Source organism: Haemaphysalis longicornis, unplaced genomic scaffold (genome assembly GCF_048455015.1).
Source record: "Haemaphysalis longicornis isolate Haplotype H1 unplaced genomic scaffold, Haemaphysalis longicornis Haplotype H1 scaffold_5, whole genome shotgun sequence".
NCBI classification, from domain to species: domain Eukaryota; kingdom Metazoa; phylum Arthropoda; class Arachnida; order Ixodida; family Ixodidae; genus Haemaphysalis; species Haemaphysalis longicornis.
This window is the reverse complement of record NW_027526385.1, coordinates 33,287,600-33,307,197: the sequence shown is the minus strand read 5'-3', so window position 1 is coordinate 33,307,197 and position 19,598 is coordinate 33,287,600. Positions and strand designations below refer to the sequence as shown.

Below are 19,598 nucleotides of genomic sequence, written 5' to 3'. Positions count from 1 at the left end.
ACTTATACAAAAGATGCAACAAAAGCAGCAGGAGTGATGTTACACATTATTAGATAGTGCCGGCAAAAACGGTGTCAACTAAGTTTCTTCGGTATTGTAAAGGCTCTATGATGACAGCTGTTGGCCCGGGCAGTGGTTCCAGTCCTGCGATACCCTGAGTATAAATGACTGCGAACATATTTTGATGTGACAATGCATTACTCCGACTTTATATTGATGATCAATACGTTCAGCATGTTCAACATGTTCAATGTGTTCATCATGCACATGGAGCTACCTTTGTTATTTGGGTTGAGAAAAGTTTTTTTTGTTGTGCCAGCTAAGTGAGTTCTGGGGACAATTGTCGGTGCTTTGATGCCTTTGTACCTTCCAAACAAGTGTTGTGCTCATTCTGTCGAACAAGTTCGGACCTAGTAGAAGCTGTAAGTGCGTATGGCCTCGTCCAATTTGAGGAGTAATGCTAGTAGCGAACAAAGACTGGCGCGTAGTTGATTCCCAAAAGTCTGGGCAGTCCGCAACCGCTCAATATTTGGGGACAGGGAAGGTCGCAATGATTGGGGACAGGAATCGTGCCCTAAGTGCACACTGTATCTGCTTTGGAACTCTCGTGGTAACCTGTCGTCCCTTTGCCGTGTTTCTTTGCAGAGCCGTACGGCAAGCTCAAGTGGGAGGACAACTGGGTGACCTTCATCGACACCATGCTTCAGTTCAGCATCCTGGGCATCCCGATGCGCTCGCTCAACCTGCCCGTGAGGATCCAGTCGTGCCGCGTCGACCCCGAGGTCCACGCAAAGGTCGTGGAGAAGGCCGGCGACGAAGGTCAGTATATTTCGATGCCTTTGTGGCAGTGGTTCTCAGCCATGGCTGCCCTGGGGACCCCTTTTAGGCTTGCGAAAGTGATGGGGGACCCCACGATGGAGCGTGTTCATGGGTGTCGTAATGTACCAAACAATTTGTACTGGAATCTATGTCTTCTAGACACCTATGTGCTGCCTTTTGTGGGTCTGTTTCTTTTTCTTCTCATAGCTGGCGTAAATATGTGTTGCGCAGCGAAACTAAACGTACATGTAATGCGATGAAGCCACCTTTTCGCATTGCAAGAAAGTGCTGGCAAAATCGAGAAAAGAATGGCGGTGGAAGAGTTTTGAGGAAGGCTTTGAGGACCCCTGAAATGCTCTTCCGAACCGGTGGGGCCCGTGGACCCCCATTTGAGAACCATTGCTTTATGGAACTAAATTGAAATGGTTGCGGGTTTTTAGGATTTACTAGATTGTCCTTTTGCTAAATTACTGCGCCCCTAAGATACGTTTTGCTGTTTTAGTTGTGTAACCTTTAGAATGCTCAAGCCATTAAAAATACACGATTAAAAGGCTGTTAATAAGCATTAAAACAATGAACCATTTCACAGCTCGTCTGTACAAGTGAAGAAAATTGTAAGCTTCAGTCAAGGAAGGAATTTTTTCGACTTTTCGCGGTCTACACTAAAAACAATCTTAAATTGAGAAGAATTTTGACTTATAAAGCTATTCTTTGTTCCCCTTCCCTTTGCATCCCATTCTTGCGCGCAGGCATTGACATCGTCTACAACAAGTACCTCAACACCTGCCGCGCCGGCGGCGTGGCGATGCGCGGCCTCAAGGCCAGCGTTGCCCCTCGCCGCAACGTCCAACAAACCCCATTCCTGGAAGAGTACCAGTTCGCCCCGTACGCTGACGACGAAACTGCCCGCCACGAGCGCGAGTCGCACGTGCGTGAGTACGTCGAGGTGTGCTGCGGCGTCGCGCGGCGCATCCTCGAGTCGTGTGGCAAGAACAAGGCGCAGATCTCGGACGTCATGAATGGCTTCCGTGAGGCGCCCGAACAAGTCCTCAACCGCTACCTCGAGAACCCCGCCGAGAACCACGGCCTCCTCCGCGTCCTCGCGGAGATCCAGAAGCAAGCCAACGGCTCTGCGTCTTCCCTGGTGGCCACGGTCCAGTCAGCGCTGTCTGCCCACAAGGACGACCTCGAGAAAGACCTCCTCAACACTGTCCTCTTTGAGGAAGACCCACTGAGGCAGCTTCTGGACGTCGCCGTTGAGAACACGAGCGTCAAGAAGATCCGAGTTCTGGAGCTTGCGGGCGAGGGCAACGACTCTCTCCTGGCTCCGTGGGTGACCACCCTGCTGTCACTCTCCCACATCCTGCTCAAGACGGAGTACACCGTGGCCCACCCATCTCCGGACACTCTTCCAGCGGAACAAGTCCCCGAGGGCGTGAAGAAGGTGGCTTGGGATCCGGCTTCGGCTTCTAAGAACGGACTCCCTGAAGCAGACTTGCTCGTCACCCGCGCCGTCGCCGGCTCTTCCAAGAGCCTCGACGCCCTCGCTGAAGAGGTGTCGTCGCACTGCCGGGAGCGAAGCTTCGTCCTTCTTGCCCAGCGCACGGCGCTGACTCCGGCGGAGATGTTCTTGTCAACTGTGGGCAAGGTCCCGCTCCGAGTCCACGCCAGTGAGACGGTGGAGGCGGCGTTCCGGGCGCGTGGGTTCCGTCTTGTCGGACTCAAGTCCAACAACGTGGCGACCCTGCTGCTGCTGAGAAAGAGTGCCGAGGTTGACGTGGCTAAGCAGGAACTGATCAAGGTGAAGAGTGCTGGGTACGATTGGGTCGAGACGCTGAAGACGAAGGCGCAAGACTACGAGGGCCGGCCGCTCGGAGAGAACTTCTGGCTGCTCGCCGAGGACGTTGGCAACAGCGGCATTGTGGGCCTGACGAACTGCCTCCGGCAGGAGACGGGCGGAAGCCACGTCAGGTGAGCGTTGTAAGCAATGAGTGTTTGGGGTTAAACCCTGTTAGATTTTCGAAGATGGAACATGTTAGTCTAGAAAATTATGGCTTGTTAAGAATGGTTATTGGAAAAAGAGCAGTACAGTCGAGCCTGCTGATAACAAACACATTGGGGAAACTGAAAGCAGTTCATTATAGTATCCGCTTTTCGGTATATCTGGACACAAAATCTATTTATACAAATGGTAATGGGAAACGAAGATGCGTTCGTTATAGCCGCTGTTTTGGTAAAACCGGGTTCGCTATAAATTGGCTATACTGTACATAGTGAGAGGTTGCGAACCAGTTTAGAAAAATGTGGGCACATTTAATACGCTCTGTAACCCCGTGCACAGAGGTATTTCACGCCCCAAAAATAGTCTGTTGGGAAATTGCAACGATTGTGGCTTGCCCATCACCTGGTGCCTGTAATACAATGGCTTTTGCAGCAAATAAGGACTTGCGAATGTGTTGTGACCTCCCGAGAGTTTGCAGCATGTGCTGCAGTTTTTGCTGGCATCCATTTTATGAACAGATCTAATGGTTCAAGTGCAGTTTATAACCTTAAATTTAGTGTTCTTGCAAGCATTCAGGCATGCAAACTTGGTGGAAAATATTGTGCCCAGTTGTGCCCTGTGCCCAATTTTTGTCGCTTCAGCATGTTGATCTGACTTGTTTTTTTTGCAGGTGTGTGTTCAATGCCAGCGTGAAGGCATCCAACAAGCTTGTTGACTTCAGCCCGAGCAACCCGGCCTACAAGGATGTCTTGGAGAGGGATCTGGTCATGAACGTCTTCCGCGACGGACAGTGGGGATCCTACCGGCATCTCGCCACTAAATCTCGTGAGTGCTTTGTTTGCTACCTTTGTTGGATCGGGAGGGGGCGAGCGCCACAAGTCGAGTTAGTACATAAGAACATAAAATAGAGGTTATAATCTGAGGAACAAGCACTGAAAGTTATTCATGCTGTACAGTTAAGAGGGTTCGTTTACACAGTGTTGATCATGCTGACTTTGAAAATATACGTTTTTTATGTGTTGCTTGAGCAGTAGCTCTGTTGCAGCCTTTCCTGTAATAAATTTGCGGGCAATACGCGGGGACGTTTTTTTTTCTTTTCCAGCGGGCTGAAAAAGGGTGGTGTGGATTATATGCAGGGGCGGATTATATGCATGAAAATATGCATGAAAATGTGCTTGAAAGTGGGGGGTGCAGATTATATGCGTGAAAATACGGTATTTTAAATGTGCAAAACCTCAACCCGCTTTTGGCCCTGCGTTTTCAGAGGAGGGCCCCAAGACGACCACGGAGTTTGCCTTCCTCAACGTTCAGACTCGCGGTGATCTCTCGAGCCTGCGGTGGTACGAGTCTCCTCTGCAGTACGCTTCCCCTTCGGGTGTCGACGGAGTGCTCTGCAGTGTCTACTACGCCCCTCTGAACTTCCGTGACATCATGCTGGCCACTGGAAAGCTGCCGGCTGACGCACTGCCTGGTGAGTTGACAAGCGCTGTCACTCTTGCGATTTATTGAAATAGGCGTGAGCACTTTGCAGCCACTGCTGCTTTTTCTCAAAGAAAAGAAAATGCTGTGATGAGACAAGCTTGATCAGGCCTTAGTTCAATTCAATTTTTTTTTCTCAGCGGGGATGCAGCTAGCATCGGCACTCAGGATTCTGTGAACCCTTTACCGGACGTTGTGGTATTTTTAACAGAAATTTACAAGACGTTACATGATGGCATAATTCAGGCGACTTCATCAGTAAAAAAAAATCTCATCAGATGATTCAAAATGCCGTCATTATCAAGAACTGGAGAATATGAGCGTTTTGCTGCTTGCTTACAAAAACATTTTTTTTTACTCCAATTACAGTGCAATTAGCAGTACACTAAAGTCATTTTCTTTCCCCTCCCTGCCTGACACATGCAGGAAACCTGGCCACATCGGACTGCGTCCTCGGCCTGGAGTTCTCGGGTCGTGACCCCAAGGGGCGCCGGGTCATGGGCTCGGTGGCCGCCCAGGGCATGGCGACGGCGCTGGCGGCCGACCCAGGCTTCCTCTGGGAGGTGCCCGAATCCTGGAGCCTGGAGGAGGCATCCACCGTGCCTGTGGCCTACTCCACAGCCTACTACGCTCTCATCGTCCGAGGCAACATGCGCTCCGGGGAGTCGATCCTCGTCCACTCCGGCAGCGGAGGTGTCGGCCAGGCTGCCATCTCCATTGCCCTCTCCATGGGATGCACCGTCTTCACCACCGTCGGTGAGTTGACAACTTGCAAAGGGCCGGACTCGTGCCGGAGTCGTGCCGGAGTCGTGCCGGAGTCGTGCCGAAGTCGTGCCGGAGTCGTGCCGGAGTCGTGCCGGAGTCGTGCCGGAGTCGTGCCGGAGTCGTGCCGAACTCGTGTCAGGACTCGTGTCAGGAGTCATGCCAGGGTCATTTTGGGGTTTTAAGTTGTGTTGAAGATACGCTGAGGTTTGATCAAAGTTTGGTTGAAGCTGGGTTGAAGTTTGAAGGTTGATTGAAGTCTGGTTTAGTTAAGGGGGGGTGGACTTGATGCTGCCCTGCAATTTTACATGGATTCGTATGATGTTATTGCATCAATAATTCAGCGTTACATGCATGCTTATAGCTTTGTATTTAGATTTGTACTTATAGCTGTAGCTTTGTATAGCTTTATATTTTCCATTAATTTGGTGGAAGGGATCTTTGTTATTGCAGGTGTTACAATTGAAAATAGGCAGCTTTGTGCTGTTTTAACCTTTTGATAACACATTATCCCAAAAGCTTTTTTTTTTTAAGGAGGTGTGCACAGGATCCCACAATTACAACTCTTGTGTTTCACTGTGCAGGTTCCAAGGAGAAGCGAGAGTTCCTCAAGAAGCGTTTCCCTCAGCTTGAAGACCGCCACTTTGCCAACTCGCGTGACCTCACCTTCGAAGAGCACATCCTTCTTGAAACAAAGGGCAGAGGTGAGCAGTGTGCCTTTTAGCATTTGAAAATGTGTAGTTTAAAGGAGCGCTAGTGCAAGGGAAGAATTTTTTATGCGTATGGGAACTTCCTTGGTTCAACAGAATTATATAACTGCAAAGTATCTGAGGGAATCTAATCCCAAAGCATGACACCATAATCTATTCCTTAGCCATAATGTTTGGAAAAGCTGCTTTGACTAGCTGGTTTAGTTGATGGCTATACACCCTATTTGGAATCTCATTTTGGGTGTACCAGGGATCGGCGATTCTAATGTCTATAGTTAATTGAATGAAATTCTTGATCTGATTCATAAGTGTCCTATTTAAAGTAAAACCTCCCTGTGATTTAACTTTGTGGCTTGCCTCACGTATAGCAGTCCTACTGACAGGTTCGAGCATAACACCCAACGACCTGCTATGTGCAGCAGTCAATTACCGCCTCCTCTTGATTGACGTTTCTGGTTTTTGTAAGAGATGAGCTCAAGGAAAACGGGGAAAAAAGGGGGAAGAATAAAAGTCCAGTTCAATCCTGTTCCTCTGGGGGGCACTTAACACATCGACCATACCTAGCTTGTCCGATTTGCTTCACTTCACTGTTCTTATCGTTCTTTCCGCCCTCTCTTCCGGCAACACCAGGTGTCGACCTCGTGCTCAACTCTCTCGCCGAAGAGAAGCTGCAGGCCAGCGTCCGCTGCCTGGCGACGCACGGCCGCTTCCTGGAGATCGGCAAGTTTGACCTGTCCAAGAACTCGCCGCTGGGCATGTCGGTGTTCCTCAAGAACGTCACCTTCCACGGCATCCTGCTGGACGCCCTGTTCGGCGACGACCCCTTCGTGGCAGCTGACAAGCGCCGGGTCGCCCAGCTGGTCAGCGAGGGCATCGCTTCGGGCGCCGTGCGGCCGCTGGATGCCATCCGGTTCACACGCGACCAGGCGGAGGAGGCCTTCCGGTTCATGGCCTCCGGCAAGCACATGGGAAAAGTGGTGCTCGAGGTGCGTTCGCGATCGCTCCGGACTTTGCGCTTGTTTGGGCTGATGCCGAGGGGATTCGAGCAGACGGGGAGAAAACGAGCATTTGTGACGTTAGTAGGCGGAATCGAGAATACGTGGGGCCCGTAAAAATTCATTCTGTTCATAAAAAACGTGGACTAAGCTGCAGTAAATAGTTTGGCAGAGTTCTGGAGGTGCGTTTCATCAACTCAATCCAGTTTTTGTGCTTGTTGAGGTTGATTCGGGGTGAATTGAAGCAGGGGGAGTGGAACTTAGAACATGTGGGACCTGAAAAGTTGGTTCCGTTGGATGGATGGGGCGGGCTAACCTGCCGTACATGATTTAAGAGGTGTCATTGGGACGTGGTTCGGTTCCACGAGCCATGGAAAGAATAAGGATGAACGTAACGCTTTGAGATGGGAAGCGAGTATCCTTGATTAGGGAGAAACTTGGGTGGACGATATCCTAGCTTGAATCACACAAGGGAAATGGGGTTGGGATGCACTGTGGGGGAAGAAGGGTAACAGAGTGGGTACCGAGAGACAAGGCTAGAAGTAGGGGAACATTGTTAGCTCAGTGGAGGTATGGGGTGAGGAAATTTGGTGGCAAAGAACGGATTGGGACAGCGCAGGGTAGGAGCAGTTGGAAGCGAATAAGCGAGGCCTTCATCTTAAAGTTTACATAACACAGGATGATGATGATGATGATAAAAAATTGGGCTTTTGTAACTTTTTGTCCAAATCAAGCTTTACTTTTAAACTTGAGCGTGCAACTGGAAAGGCGCAAATTAATCCCAGAACCCAGAAAAGTTGTATTGTTTCTTGCCTTGTATTTTCTGCAAGCATGTTTTGTGCCCGATCAAATGGTGACCCAGTTACATTTTGTGCACAGGTCCGGCCAGAGGAGAGCCAGCGCAAGGCGTTGCCGGCTTCGCCGCTGACCGTGGAGGCCATCACCCGCACGTGCTTCTACGAGCACAAGTCGTACGTCATCGCCGGTGGCCTCGGCGGCTTCGGCCTGGAGCTGGCCGACTGGATGGTGTCGCGCGGCTGCCGCAAGCTGCTGCTGACCGCCCGGTCGGGCGTGAAGACGGGCTACCAGCGGCTGTGCCTGCACCGGTGGCAGCACCAGGGGGCCAAGGTGCTCGTCAGCAAGGTGGACGCCTCAACCGAGAAGGGGGCGCGGCAGATCATCCAGGAGGCGGCGGCCATCGGACCCGTCGGCGGCATCTTCAACCTCGCCATGGTACGTGCGAGCCCCGTGGGGACGTCTGGGAAGGGGTGGTCGTTTGTAGCAAAAGATTTCTTGGAAAACTTTTGCCAAACAGGCCAACATGGGAAAACACGTTACTAATTCAGTTTAGCGAAAGGTGTTGGGAGGGGAGAACAATACTCAATACGGGATAATATGATCAAGGCACGCTATGAGCGATGTGGAAGAAGTCTTGAGTGATGTGGTAAGAAGTCTTGAGTGAGGCACAATAAGTTTTGAGCATGAGTGCTAAGCATGACGAGTAAAGCGCAAGCATTAAGCATACTCAGAAAGTTGCAGGTATGGAGTGAGGCACATTTTGAACAAGGAGGGCTGATGTCGGGGGCTCTTTGGGGAATACTTTAAGCAGTGACATTGGCATGGCAGGCATCCCTCAAATGTAGGACAAGTTAGTATTGGTATTCGGTAAGGCTGAAAAATAGCTTATCTGGCCGGGAAGTGTCCAATTCTCTATCTTTGCATACATTCTAAATGGGGAAAAAATCATACTGCATCATAGATTTGGGGTGCACGCAATATGGCATTCATGTGTGGAGACATAAGGATTATGACTAAGTAATGCGTTTCATGGCCAGGCCACTTGAACATCTGCTAGCACTTGTTTGTAAGACAATGTGTAGTGTTGTGGTGCTAGTTTGTTCACACTCAAAAGATGAAACGTTGAAATGCTGTTGCTCCTTATTTCTTTGACGAATGTACGGCAAAGATGCAACCTTGGGCAAAGAAATAAATCCCCCTCTCTCTGTGCTTGTAGGTTCTTCGAGACGCCCTGCTCGAGAACCAGACGGTGGAGATGTACGAGACCGTGTGCAAGCCCAAGGTCGACGGAACGCAGCACCTCGATGAAGTCTCCCGCAAGATGTGTCCCGAGTTGGACCACTTTGTCGTCTTCTCGTCCGTCTCCTGCGGTCGGGGCAATGCTGGGCAGACAAACTACGGCTATGCCAACTCTGTTATGGAGAGGATCTGCGAGCGCCGTGCCGCGGACGGATTGCCCGGTAAGTTAGCCGAGTTGCTTGCTTCCGTAGGTGGCAGATCATGCTTGACTAGATGTTGGCTAAGTTTACAACTTTGTCTTGTAATTTCATTCGCACACCCACAGTAATATACCTTGAAATCAAAAGCATATGAAGGAGTGGCACAGGCTGTAACAGAAGGACCTGTGCCCCAAAGTGCCGTGTTTGTTGAAAATGTTTAAAAATGTTATCTTGATGTGTGAACAGAGTATAAAAACTCCTTTTTAATGAAGGCAGCTTGAAGTGGCCTCTACGTGTGTCGTAGAGCAAGTTCTATGGTGTTGCTGGTAGTTTCTACGTGGAAGACTTCAGCAAATGCCTCTCTAAATTTGTACATGCATCTCTAAATTAGTGCATGCAGTTCTACCACTCTTCCGGTTGAGCTTTTTGAGATGCGTCACTGCCATATTTCACAACTGCGTGCAAGTTGAGGGTTTTGACATCTCTCGAAGCCTGCGTGAAGTTTTTTGGCCCGAGTAATTCCTCCTGTGGGGCTGTAGCACACTTGCTTTAAAAAATGTGAACACTGTTCTACTCAATTGCTGTTACCACAACCATCGCTGCAGCCACTTACTGGTGCTTCTCTTTGTCTTTTTTACAGGTCTGGCCATCCAGTGGGGTGCCATCGGCGACGTTGGTGTCCTGCGCGAGACCATGGGCGCCGACGTGGTTGTCGGTGGTACGCTGCCCCAGAGGATCACCTCTTGCATGACCGTGATGGACCGGTTCCTAAGCCAGAGGCACCCAGTGGTGTCCAGCGTGGTCAAGGCTGACCTCACCTCCAAGGCCGACTCCAAGGGCAAACACGATCTCGTACAGTCCATCGCCCACATCCTCGGTGAGTGGCCTCAAACTTTTCTCGATTACGGAGAGAATCGTACATGTAACCACGCTGAGACGGCTGCATTCGGCGTAGTTGATGTTTGGAACTAAATCGATGTAATGCCTGGAAGATCTGTGTGAAAAGTACGTACGCACAGAGTAGCATGCATCCTCTAAGTGGGTCAGCCGATGCTTGAAATAAAGGCTAACCAAATAACTTTAATCAGTGGACGAACTAGTTTAGGTTAACGTGTAATCGTAATCAAACATAAGTGGAGCTAAAAGTTCTGCAGCCTTATGTAGTTTTAACTGAGTTTTCTCCTTTTTTTTTTCTAAGGTCAAAGTGTGCAAGAGATTGATCATTGCGGCAGTTTGATACAAGGTCTTTTTTTTTTTTGTAGTAACGTGCGCCACCTGTGTAGTCACTGTTTGAGCAGTGTAACAAGCCAACGTCCTTCAGCAACACTGCTGACGTACACAGCTGTCTTTTGTATTAGAAATAGTGCTTTTCTTCTAAACAGAATTACTGAAATAAAAAAAAAACGGTTTAAAAGCACTAAAATATGGAACGGGTGATGCAGAGTCGTGCAAAGTTGTCCGGTCCTCTTTTGCACATGTGCTGTCTTTCAGGGCTTTGTAGCCTTTGATCAAATCAACAGGCACATTGCGCAGCTCTGTTCAGCCATAGTTGCAGTGTCTTGGTTCTGCATACCTCTGTGAAGTCTGGTGATTAAGTTCCACGTGCTTGAATTATTTAAACGTAGCAATAATGCATTTCAATGGATAGGCAGTCTATCTAACATTTGCTGCTCGCGCACTTTATGCCGTGTTCAGACTACCGACGTTACAGTGATATTGTGAGCTATGGACGTAAAAAAGCGGCGTTTCACGCAGTTTGGTTGGCTGAGACGTGAAATGCCATCATTATTCACTTCACAAATCTGGCGATAAGCATGTGGCCATTAATTATCGACCAATATCTCTCACCAGTATTCCTTGCAAGATCATGGAGCACATCATAGTTTCACACTTAACGCGTTTCCTGGAATCGTCTTTTTTCTCACCGGCACAACATGGATTTAGAAAGTTCTTTTCCTGTGAAACACAGCTATTGATATTTACTGATGATCTATTATCCATTCTAGACAAAGGTTCCGAAGTAGATTGCGTTTATTTAGAACTTTTTGCTGATGACTGCGTAATTTACCGAGAAGTCAAAACTACTAATCATACCGTCTTACTACAGGCTGATCTTGACCACATCTTGGATTGGTGCATTAAATGGAAAATGAGTCTTAACCCAACTAAATGCAAAGTTATGCGGTTTTCGCGTCGAGCTGCGTCAGTTGCTCCCGCCTATAACATTCACAGCACTACACTATCGGTTGTTACTTCCTGCAAATATCTTGGTGTACTCTTAACTTCTAATCTTACCTGGAATAAGCATGTAACGTACATTATATAAAATGCTAACCGCATGTTAGGTTATCTGAAATGAAATTTCAAAGCTGCAACGCCATCCGTAAAGCTTCTTCTGTATAATTCATTAGTCAGGTCTAAACTTGAGTATGCCGTACCAATCTGGGACCCACACACCAAATTACTAACGGAAGCGCTTGAAGCGGTTCAGAACCGTGCAGCTCGCTTTATTACTGGTAATTATAACCATCTAGCTAGTGTCACCGCAATGAAAAATGCATTATCACTACCCAATCTTGCATTGCGCCGCAAGGTAGCACATCTTTCCCTATTCTTTAAAATTTATCATCAGAACAGAGACCTAAAAAATGCACTCCTAAACGCTCCCACTTACATTTCACGACGCATTGATCATTCTCGCAAGGTTGGCATTCCGCGTTGTCGCACTGCTGCATATTCCAATCCATTTATTCCTAACACAGTGTCAGAGTGGAACCACCTACCAGCATCAATTGCACTTATCAACGATTTTGATGAATTCAAAAGACGTTTGAATGACCTGTATTCTATCAGCTGAGTGAAGTATTTCATTCCTTCTACAATGTTTCATATATTCCGCTACTGTACTTTGTCTTGTAATTCTTTTTCATGGGTCATCTGTTCACAGTAGCATTTACACTTTGTCATTGTCATGTCGTATTTGTTTTTGGTACGTGTTTCATTACGAGTACGAACACGCCTACAGATTTTTGGCTGTATTACTATCTTTTTTCCTTTGCCTTGTACGCGTTGCCAAGGTGTCTTATGTTTGCCATTTTTTGTTTGTGTTGTACTGCTCATGTACCACTCCCCTCAGTAATGCCCCTGGGGCCATGAGGGTATCTTGAATAAATAAATAAATATTTAAGGATGTTACGACAGTTGCGACAACAGTCTGAACCTGGCCTTACCCTGCAGGCGTGAAGGACCCGTCGAGTCTCAACCCGAACATCAGCCTGGGCGAGCTGGGCATGGACTCGCTGATGGGCGTCGAAGTGAAGCAGACCATCGAGCGCGACTACGACCTGGCACTGTCCATGCAAGAGATCCGACAGCTCACCGTCACTCGGCTGCGAGAGATCAGCGGAGGCGGTGGAGCCCCTGCTGAAGCTCCTTCTGCTGCTGCTGCTGCTGCTACTACTACTGAGGCCGGAGGTGAGTTATTAGTGTTAATCAACCAGATTTAGGGGAAATCTCCAAGGTGGAGTAAGTTTCTGCGAAGAAAAGTTTGACGTCCACCTCAATGCAGCCGTACGGCTACAAAGGAAGGCTGTACAGCTTTCTCAGAAACTTCGCAGTTGAAAAAAATTCGTACTGGTTCAGGATTCGAACCCGGGACTACCGCTTAAGCGGAGCATTCACTCTACGAGCTGAGCTAACCGGGAGGCTAGCAGTTTGTAGCGCAACTCGAAGTGATGGACAGGTGTTAATCAACCGGATTTAGGGAAATCCACTGGGATTCGCCTGAATCCAAGCCAAGTTAGTCCGCTTTCAAGTTCTCCCCCTAAAGGAGCTGGATTTTGCAATCCAAGCAGCTTTCACGAGGAAGTTTATGGTCAAAACAGAGCAAAGCAAACCTTAACTAGAGTAGGCGATTGGGGAAGTCTGTAGATTTAGTTACGGGACATGAGGATACGAAAGGTGACAAACACTGTGCTGGCTAACAATTGAACACTTATTGTCTTAAGATGCCAAGAAACCTTGGAAAAAGACAGTAAATGCTCTGCTGTTCGTTAGCGCAGTGTTTGTATCCTCTTCTTCTGTCCTATTTAGCGCTGTTTCTAGGTGTGAAGCCAAAATCTCGCTTCTCTGCACCCATAGCCTTGACCTCACCTGGGAATGATTCTCCAGTGTTGCATTGGTTGTTTTATAGATTTAACTGTAGGTGGAGCATCTGATGTTCTGTACCAGCCGCGGTGGTTCAGCAGCTAAGGCATTGCGCTGCCGAGCCCCATGACAGCACGTTTCACTGTCATGGGGCAGTTGAAACTAATTTAGAGCCCTTCACTACGGAGCACCTCATGGCCCAGGCCTAGGTTTAGCGTGAGAAACACCAAAACTTTGAAATAAAACGATGGATTGTTTGAACACGCGGTATTCGGTCCTCTTGCAGAGCATGCGGGTGCGTCAGAGGTTCCGCGGCTGACGCTCATCGAGAAGCTTGTTCCGGACCAAGTCCTGGTCGAGATGAACGGCATAAAGGGTGCCACACCAGTGTTCATCATGCACCCCATCGAAGGACACGTGGGAGCGTTGACCGAGCTGGCTGGGCACCTGCCAGTTCGCGCCGTCGGTGTCCAGAGGACGCCGGACATTCCTGTGCGATCCATCGAGGAGATGGCGGCAATCTACTTGCAGGTAAGTCCGTGTGGAAATGCCAATCGAGCTGGGCAGGTCTACATTGATGTTGTGGATGTTTAGCACAAGTATTTTACAAAGTTGTCAGGCCATCTGATGTGGATCAAGTGTTTACCGAATGAATGCTTGAATCGAGTTTCATTTTAAAAGACTATGTGCATAATGCATGAATTGTCAAAATCGCACTAGTAGGTACCTGGGAGGATGCTGCTCAAACGCGGGCCAAACGTGGTCAAAACTTGAGCCAAATTAATTCGAAATAAATTGGTAAATTTTAACGTGAAATTGGGTCAGACCTGAGTGCCTAAAGTCGACATTAGGTGTGACGTCAAGGTTTCTGGGATAACACACTTCAGAATTTTTAATCTGAATTGTAGGCAGCTGTAAGTAGTCAACACTGTCACATTAGGTATGGCACGATCAGAAAGTAACTGCTCATATTGATATATACATAAATCTGTCACCATCCTGCAGTACCAAACAGAATTGTTTTGCTAGCTTCCCTGGTCAGCCACGTCTTTCCCAGAGGAAGTGCCTCAATTTGTATCTTTCCTTTTACTGAAAATTTATTTGAGTAGGTGATGATGATGATGATGATGATGATGAGGAGGAGGAGGAGGAGGAGGAAAAGAGATTGCCTCACATTACCAAGCAGAATCGCATTACCAGCTTCGCTAAACACCCACCTCTTCCCGAACGAGAAAGCGTGTCTCGAGATGTCTCACTTCTCTCCCTGTCTTGCCTCTGCAGAAACTGCGGGAGGTGCAGCCCAAGGGCCCCTACCACGTGGTGGGCTACTCGTTCGGTGCCACGGTGGCCTTTGAGATTGCGGTGCAGCTGCAGGCGGCGGGTGCCTCGGTGGGCAGTCTGACGCTGCTGGACGGGGCGCCGCGCTACATGGCCGTGCACACGGCCCACCACCGCTCGCGCTTCACGGACAGCCGCGACGACGAGGAGACCTCCCTCTTCTGCGCCTTCCTCATGCAGTACCTCGACCTCGACTTCCTCGAGGTGCGTGCCTTGGGGGCTGCGACACACTTATTCGCGAGCGGCTATTAAGACAAGCAGGGTAGAACCGTGGGCCTGAAAATTAAAATGAAGAAAACTAAAGCAATGATCAATAACCTTGGGGCAGCACAGTGGTTTGAGATAGGTGGCGAGTCAGTGGAATTGGTAAGGGAATATATCTACTTAGGCCAAGTTGCGAACCGGGATCCCAACCACGAGGCAGAGATACTTCGAAGGATAAGAATGGGGCTGACTGCATTCGGCAGGCATTGTCAGATACTGAATGGCAGCCTACCATTGTCCCTGGAGAAGATAGTGTATGACAGCTGCATCTTACCAGTACTCACCTAGGGGGCAGAAATTTGGAAGCTCACTAAGAGGGTTAGACTTAAATTGAGGATGACTCAGCGCAATGGAGCTTAACTCTTTCGGGACCGCCAGAAAAAGTGATGAAAAAGGGAGGTTTCGGTACAAAATTTTTATTACATAAAGCAAAGGCACCATCCTGCCTTAGCATATACCAAAATGCAGCTAATTATATGTTCTTTGACATACAATACCAAGTTTTACTTCAACACTGATGATAGAACCATGAAAAAATTTGAAAGTAAGAACTCCGTAAAAAAACTACAGAAAAAGATAGAAAAAAGCGTAAATATACAAATATTAAAAAAGAATAAAATAATTTCAGGATATACAAAATCTAACACAATGCTTTGTTTTTTCATCACGAAAGTTTGATGCAGCTAGGTGTAACTGGTTTTTTTTTTTGTGTGTGATCTATTTGGCACTAGGGCCATGGCTACGTCGTCGCCCAGGTACACGCGGGCTCTCGTTTCGGCGAAAACGTGATCCGTTTCTGCGTTGGTGGCAGGAGATCACCACCACAGGTAGTTAACACCCTAGCGAACAAATATAAACCAGCCAGAACATATTTCGAGCGCACATACCTACTCCAGAGCCAATTGAAACTGAAACCAACACCCACCTTTGAGCGCGATTTGATGTTCCAGGCTGATCGACACCCAAATCCTCACTCTTGCTGAAACCTGATCTCTAAAGCCGCATTCCGACTCTTCACTGCCACTCTCATCGTTAAAATCCACAGTAGAAGGCGAAGATATGCGAGACGAGACGAGGCGGATGTATAACGCCATGTTTTGTTTACATTCGAAACCACCGCTCGTCAGAATAAAATATCTGATGCGTTGCCGCCTGGCGATAAAAAAAGAAACTTCACAAAAGAGAAAACTCCAGTTTTCAAACTATCTCCTAGATGTCGCTAGGTGTTCCATCGAGCGAAAATTTGTATTCTGCAGGCTCACGAAACCATCGATCATATGTGATCGATGGCCTATGGAGCGGTCCCGAAAGAGTTAAGATGATAGGTGTAATATAAAGGGACTGGAAGAGAGCGGAGTGGATTAGGGAACAAACGCGTGTTAATGACATATTAGTAGAAATTAAGAAGAAATGTACGTGGGCAGGGCATGTAATGCGAAGGCAAGACAACCGTTGGTCATTAAGGATAACAGAGTGGATCCCTAAGAGAAGGCAAGCGTGGTAGGGGCAGCAGAACGTTAGATGGGCAGATGAGACCAAGAAGTTTGCGGGGATAAATTGGTCGCAGTTTGCACAGGACCGGGATGATTGGAGATTCATGGGAGAGGCCTTTGCCCTGCAGTGGGCGTAGATAGGAGGATGATGATGATGATGACGACGATCTCGAAAGGCTCTTTTTCACGCCCCCTTCCTCCTCCGCTGTGCAGGTGCGCAACCAGATCCACCAGTACTCCAGCTGGGACGCCAAGCAGGAGGCGGCCACCGACATCCTGCTCAAGGCCATCCCCAACGTGAAGCCCAAGCGCGAGGACGTGGCCACGGCCACCAGAGTCTTCTACGAGTTCCTCGAGGCTGGTTACATGTACCACCCGTCCGCCAAGTTCCACGGCGACGTCACGCTCGTCAAGGCCTCCCGGCCCCGCAAGATGGCCCTCCAGCTGCCCGCCGACTACGGCCTCTCCGAGGTAAACACGGGGGGACGCCGTTTTACCATCTTCGTGGAATGGAGACTGTTTTCAGTGCTTAGTCATTGTCATGATGCTGCTGATGAGAGAATGTCTAGCTGTTAGTCATGATCATGATTTCCTTTCATTGGGACAAGGGGCTCCCAGGTCGACCTGCTTTGGGTCACTGTGGGCTGGTATGACTTGTTATTGCCTCTGTCTCGCTTGTGGGGTGGGTCCTCGTAAGGGTTGCAGACAGTAGAGGGGACCGCGGACACTTTTGTAAAGGGGAGCAGTGGAACGGGTGTTTGAATATATTTATCTCCTGTCATTGTATCAAATTTTGTCTACACGTTAATTTGAAAGGGAATTAATCCCAAATTTTTCTTGGGTGTGGCCACCTTCGTTAACATAAACTGGAAAGCACGTAGTTTTTGATGACCTTCACAGTCACAATTGGTTTGGAGGAAACTCTTGAATGGCAACTGTTCACATCAGGATCGAGCAAATAGCATTGTGAAATTTTTGTTTCGAGTAAATTTTGCATTTAGGATATGTAGGGTTTTGTTTGTCTTGAAGGGACGTCAAACTTGAGGAAAGGGTACAATGGGTAGGACCAGCGAGGACCACAGGACAAAACACTTTGTCCAGTGTTCCTTTCCTGTAATTGCACTGTTTCCGAAAGTTTGAAAATGTTCCAACCAGCTCAAATTTCCACTTTGTGGACGCTTTTTGTTGCGGGTGTCACATTTTTGGCGCTACGAATTTCGTGGGTGTTCTTGCGGCTAAACGTTTCCTTCGCTTTTCTTTTTTCCTTCGCAGTGCTGCAATGGCAAGGTCGACGTTAAGGTGGTTGACGGTCTCCACGAGAACTTCATCCTTGGGCCGGGAGCGCAGCAGTGCGCAGCCATCATCAGTCAGCAGGTGAAGCAGCACTGAAGTAGTGGGCGGGATCATCCAAAGGTGGACAAGAACCAAGAAAAAAAAAAGTTTCAAACCATCCCTCCACCCTTAAGTGAATTCCAGTAATCCCCCTCCCCTCCTCCGGTTCAACATTCCCCTCAAAGAAACTGGCTGGACCAGGCTTTTCCGGGAACAAGACGACGACGTTTGCGAACGGACCCAGTGCAACACTGGGTTCGCACTAACTGTGCACCAGGGAGCGACAAAAAAGATGTCCTTCCGACGAATTGTTATCAAGACCAGTGTTATACTACCGGCACCAAGAAAGCGACTGGAAGCCTATACAGAGGCAGTGTCACAAGAACTTGTGTGCCGGCGACGAGTAGGTGGTGCAAGCCAAACGGGTTACAGTCCCGCGTCACATGACGCTGTTCAGCATACGACCGTCACGTTTGACGTCCGGTCAACCGTGCTACTGGTGGGGACTGTTAACTTGCGAAGCTGTTGTTGAGTTTCCCGTAACGACCAAGGGTTGGGAGTGACGGGTGTTATAAACACCTCGGTGGCATTTGGAAAGTGTTTTTTTTTTTTTTTTTTCTCTTTCCGCGAGAAAAGTTTTGAATGCGAGTTTTGGGACAGGTGCTACACTCCAGGAAGAAAAAAAAAAGGCACTTTCTCCATTTACTCGGTTTGGATTGCTACTACTACGTTTTTTTTTTTTAAATCTTTTGTTGTTGGTCATTTCCTCATGTAATCACTTGTACAGAGAGAGCAGTCACACGCCTGCTGTGTATTTATGTATTTGCCATACTTTGTGATGGACCACTCCATGTTCCTTATTGTGTTTGTTTTTTTTGACCCTGATAATAAAGACTTGTATCATGTGTCACACCTGCTGCACTGTGTTTTAGTACTGTTTGAGAGACACCAGCACAAACGTTGCTCATTTATCAACTAAAATTGCCAGTTAGCGGCAATCTAGGCCCTAGGCTTGGTCATCGAACACCTACGAAAATAAAGGCTTGCAGTTAGATAAGGGTACAGTGTAGACTGCTTATAATGTATGCCGCAGTAGCCGCAAAAATCCGCACTATAAGCGGTACCGCACAATAACCAAAACATGCGCGAATCCAACCACATCGCAACCTACCTCGCAAGTCATCCTTCATTTATCATCAAACGCACGGCACTTAAAAGCAAAGGCCTTTGTAACGCTCCTCTCACAGCCTGGGGCTACAATTGCGTCACTATAGAAAGGCCGCTTACTTTGGGAAGCAATTCAGACCCTACGTTTAACAGTAGAATCTCACCCCTCTATTCCTACCAGAATAGGCAACAGTGTACCGGCAGACACCTCTCCTGACCTCACACTTTCCTTGCGCGTTACTGACCTGAAATGGCGATGTACTCCCCACAACCTAGGAACCAATCACTTCATTATTCAGTCCACTTTGCGACTGCATTCGGCATTTACGCCAACACTGCGGCAGACTCGCATCACAAATTGGCCAGCCTTTCGGCTCTCGTGTCAAGAACAAGCACCCCCTACCGATGATACTCCGGTTCAGCATTGGCTTAAACACCTACTTGAGATTAAGATTAAGGCCCACGATTCATCCCTAGACCCCGACATTCCTTCGGAAACTGTTGACGCTCGCCTTCAGCATCTTTGGGCAGCGTATCAGGGCCTTCAGAAACGCTGGCGCCGTCAAAAGCACGTCGTCGTCTTCGACTGCGCATTGCTCATCTCCGCACCGCTATTGAGAACTATGCAGCTGAACTGGCATGTGCGCAATGAGACAGCATGCGTGGAAACCTTAGCATGCGGCGCACCTGGGCCATTCTTCGCCACATGATTAATCCGTCTCATTCGAAATCAACCAGCCGCAATCGTCTTACCACCCTCTTAAATTTCCCTGCACAAGCGATCAGCTTCTCGCCCGTCTCAGGGAGCTTTACCTTGCCCAGGGCCCGCAGGAGCCCCTTTCACCATACACCGG

General features: G+C 48.5%; 1 protein-coding gene across 1 annotated transcript in view; it reads left to right on the top strand.

The window, feature by feature from the left end:
- Fasn1 (Fatty acid synthase 1) overlaps positions 1-18,489 on the top strand; it is a 50,623-nt gene extending 32,134 nt beyond the window's left edge. The window contains exons 15-29 of the mRNA XM_077670097.1: positions 646-819; positions 1,569-2,790; positions 3,492-3,646; positions 4,086-4,292; positions 4,727-5,056; positions 5,647-5,766; positions 6,403-6,758; positions 7,647-8,000; positions 8,782-9,025; positions 9,645-9,881; positions 12,242-12,478; positions 13,437-13,681; positions 14,432-14,692; positions 16,459-16,716; positions 17,518-18,489. Coding sequence (XP_077526223.1) covers positions 646-819; positions 1,569-2,790; positions 3,492-3,646; positions 4,086-4,292; positions 4,727-5,056; positions 5,647-5,766; positions 6,403-6,758; positions 7,647-8,000; positions 8,782-9,025; positions 9,645-9,881; positions 12,242-12,478; positions 13,437-13,681; positions 14,432-14,692; positions 16,459-16,716; positions 17,518-17,634 — 4,517 coding nt within the window. The 3' untranslated portion in view covers positions 17,635-18,489. The remainder of the gene's footprint in view (positions 1-645; positions 820-1,568; positions 2,791-3,491; positions 3,647-4,085; positions 4,293-4,726; positions 5,057-5,646; positions 5,767-6,402; positions 6,759-7,646; positions 8,001-8,781; positions 9,026-9,644; positions 9,882-12,241; positions 12,479-13,436; positions 13,682-14,431; positions 14,693-16,458; positions 16,717-17,517) is intronic.
- The last annotated feature ends 1,109 nt before the right edge of the window (positions 18,490-19,598 follow it).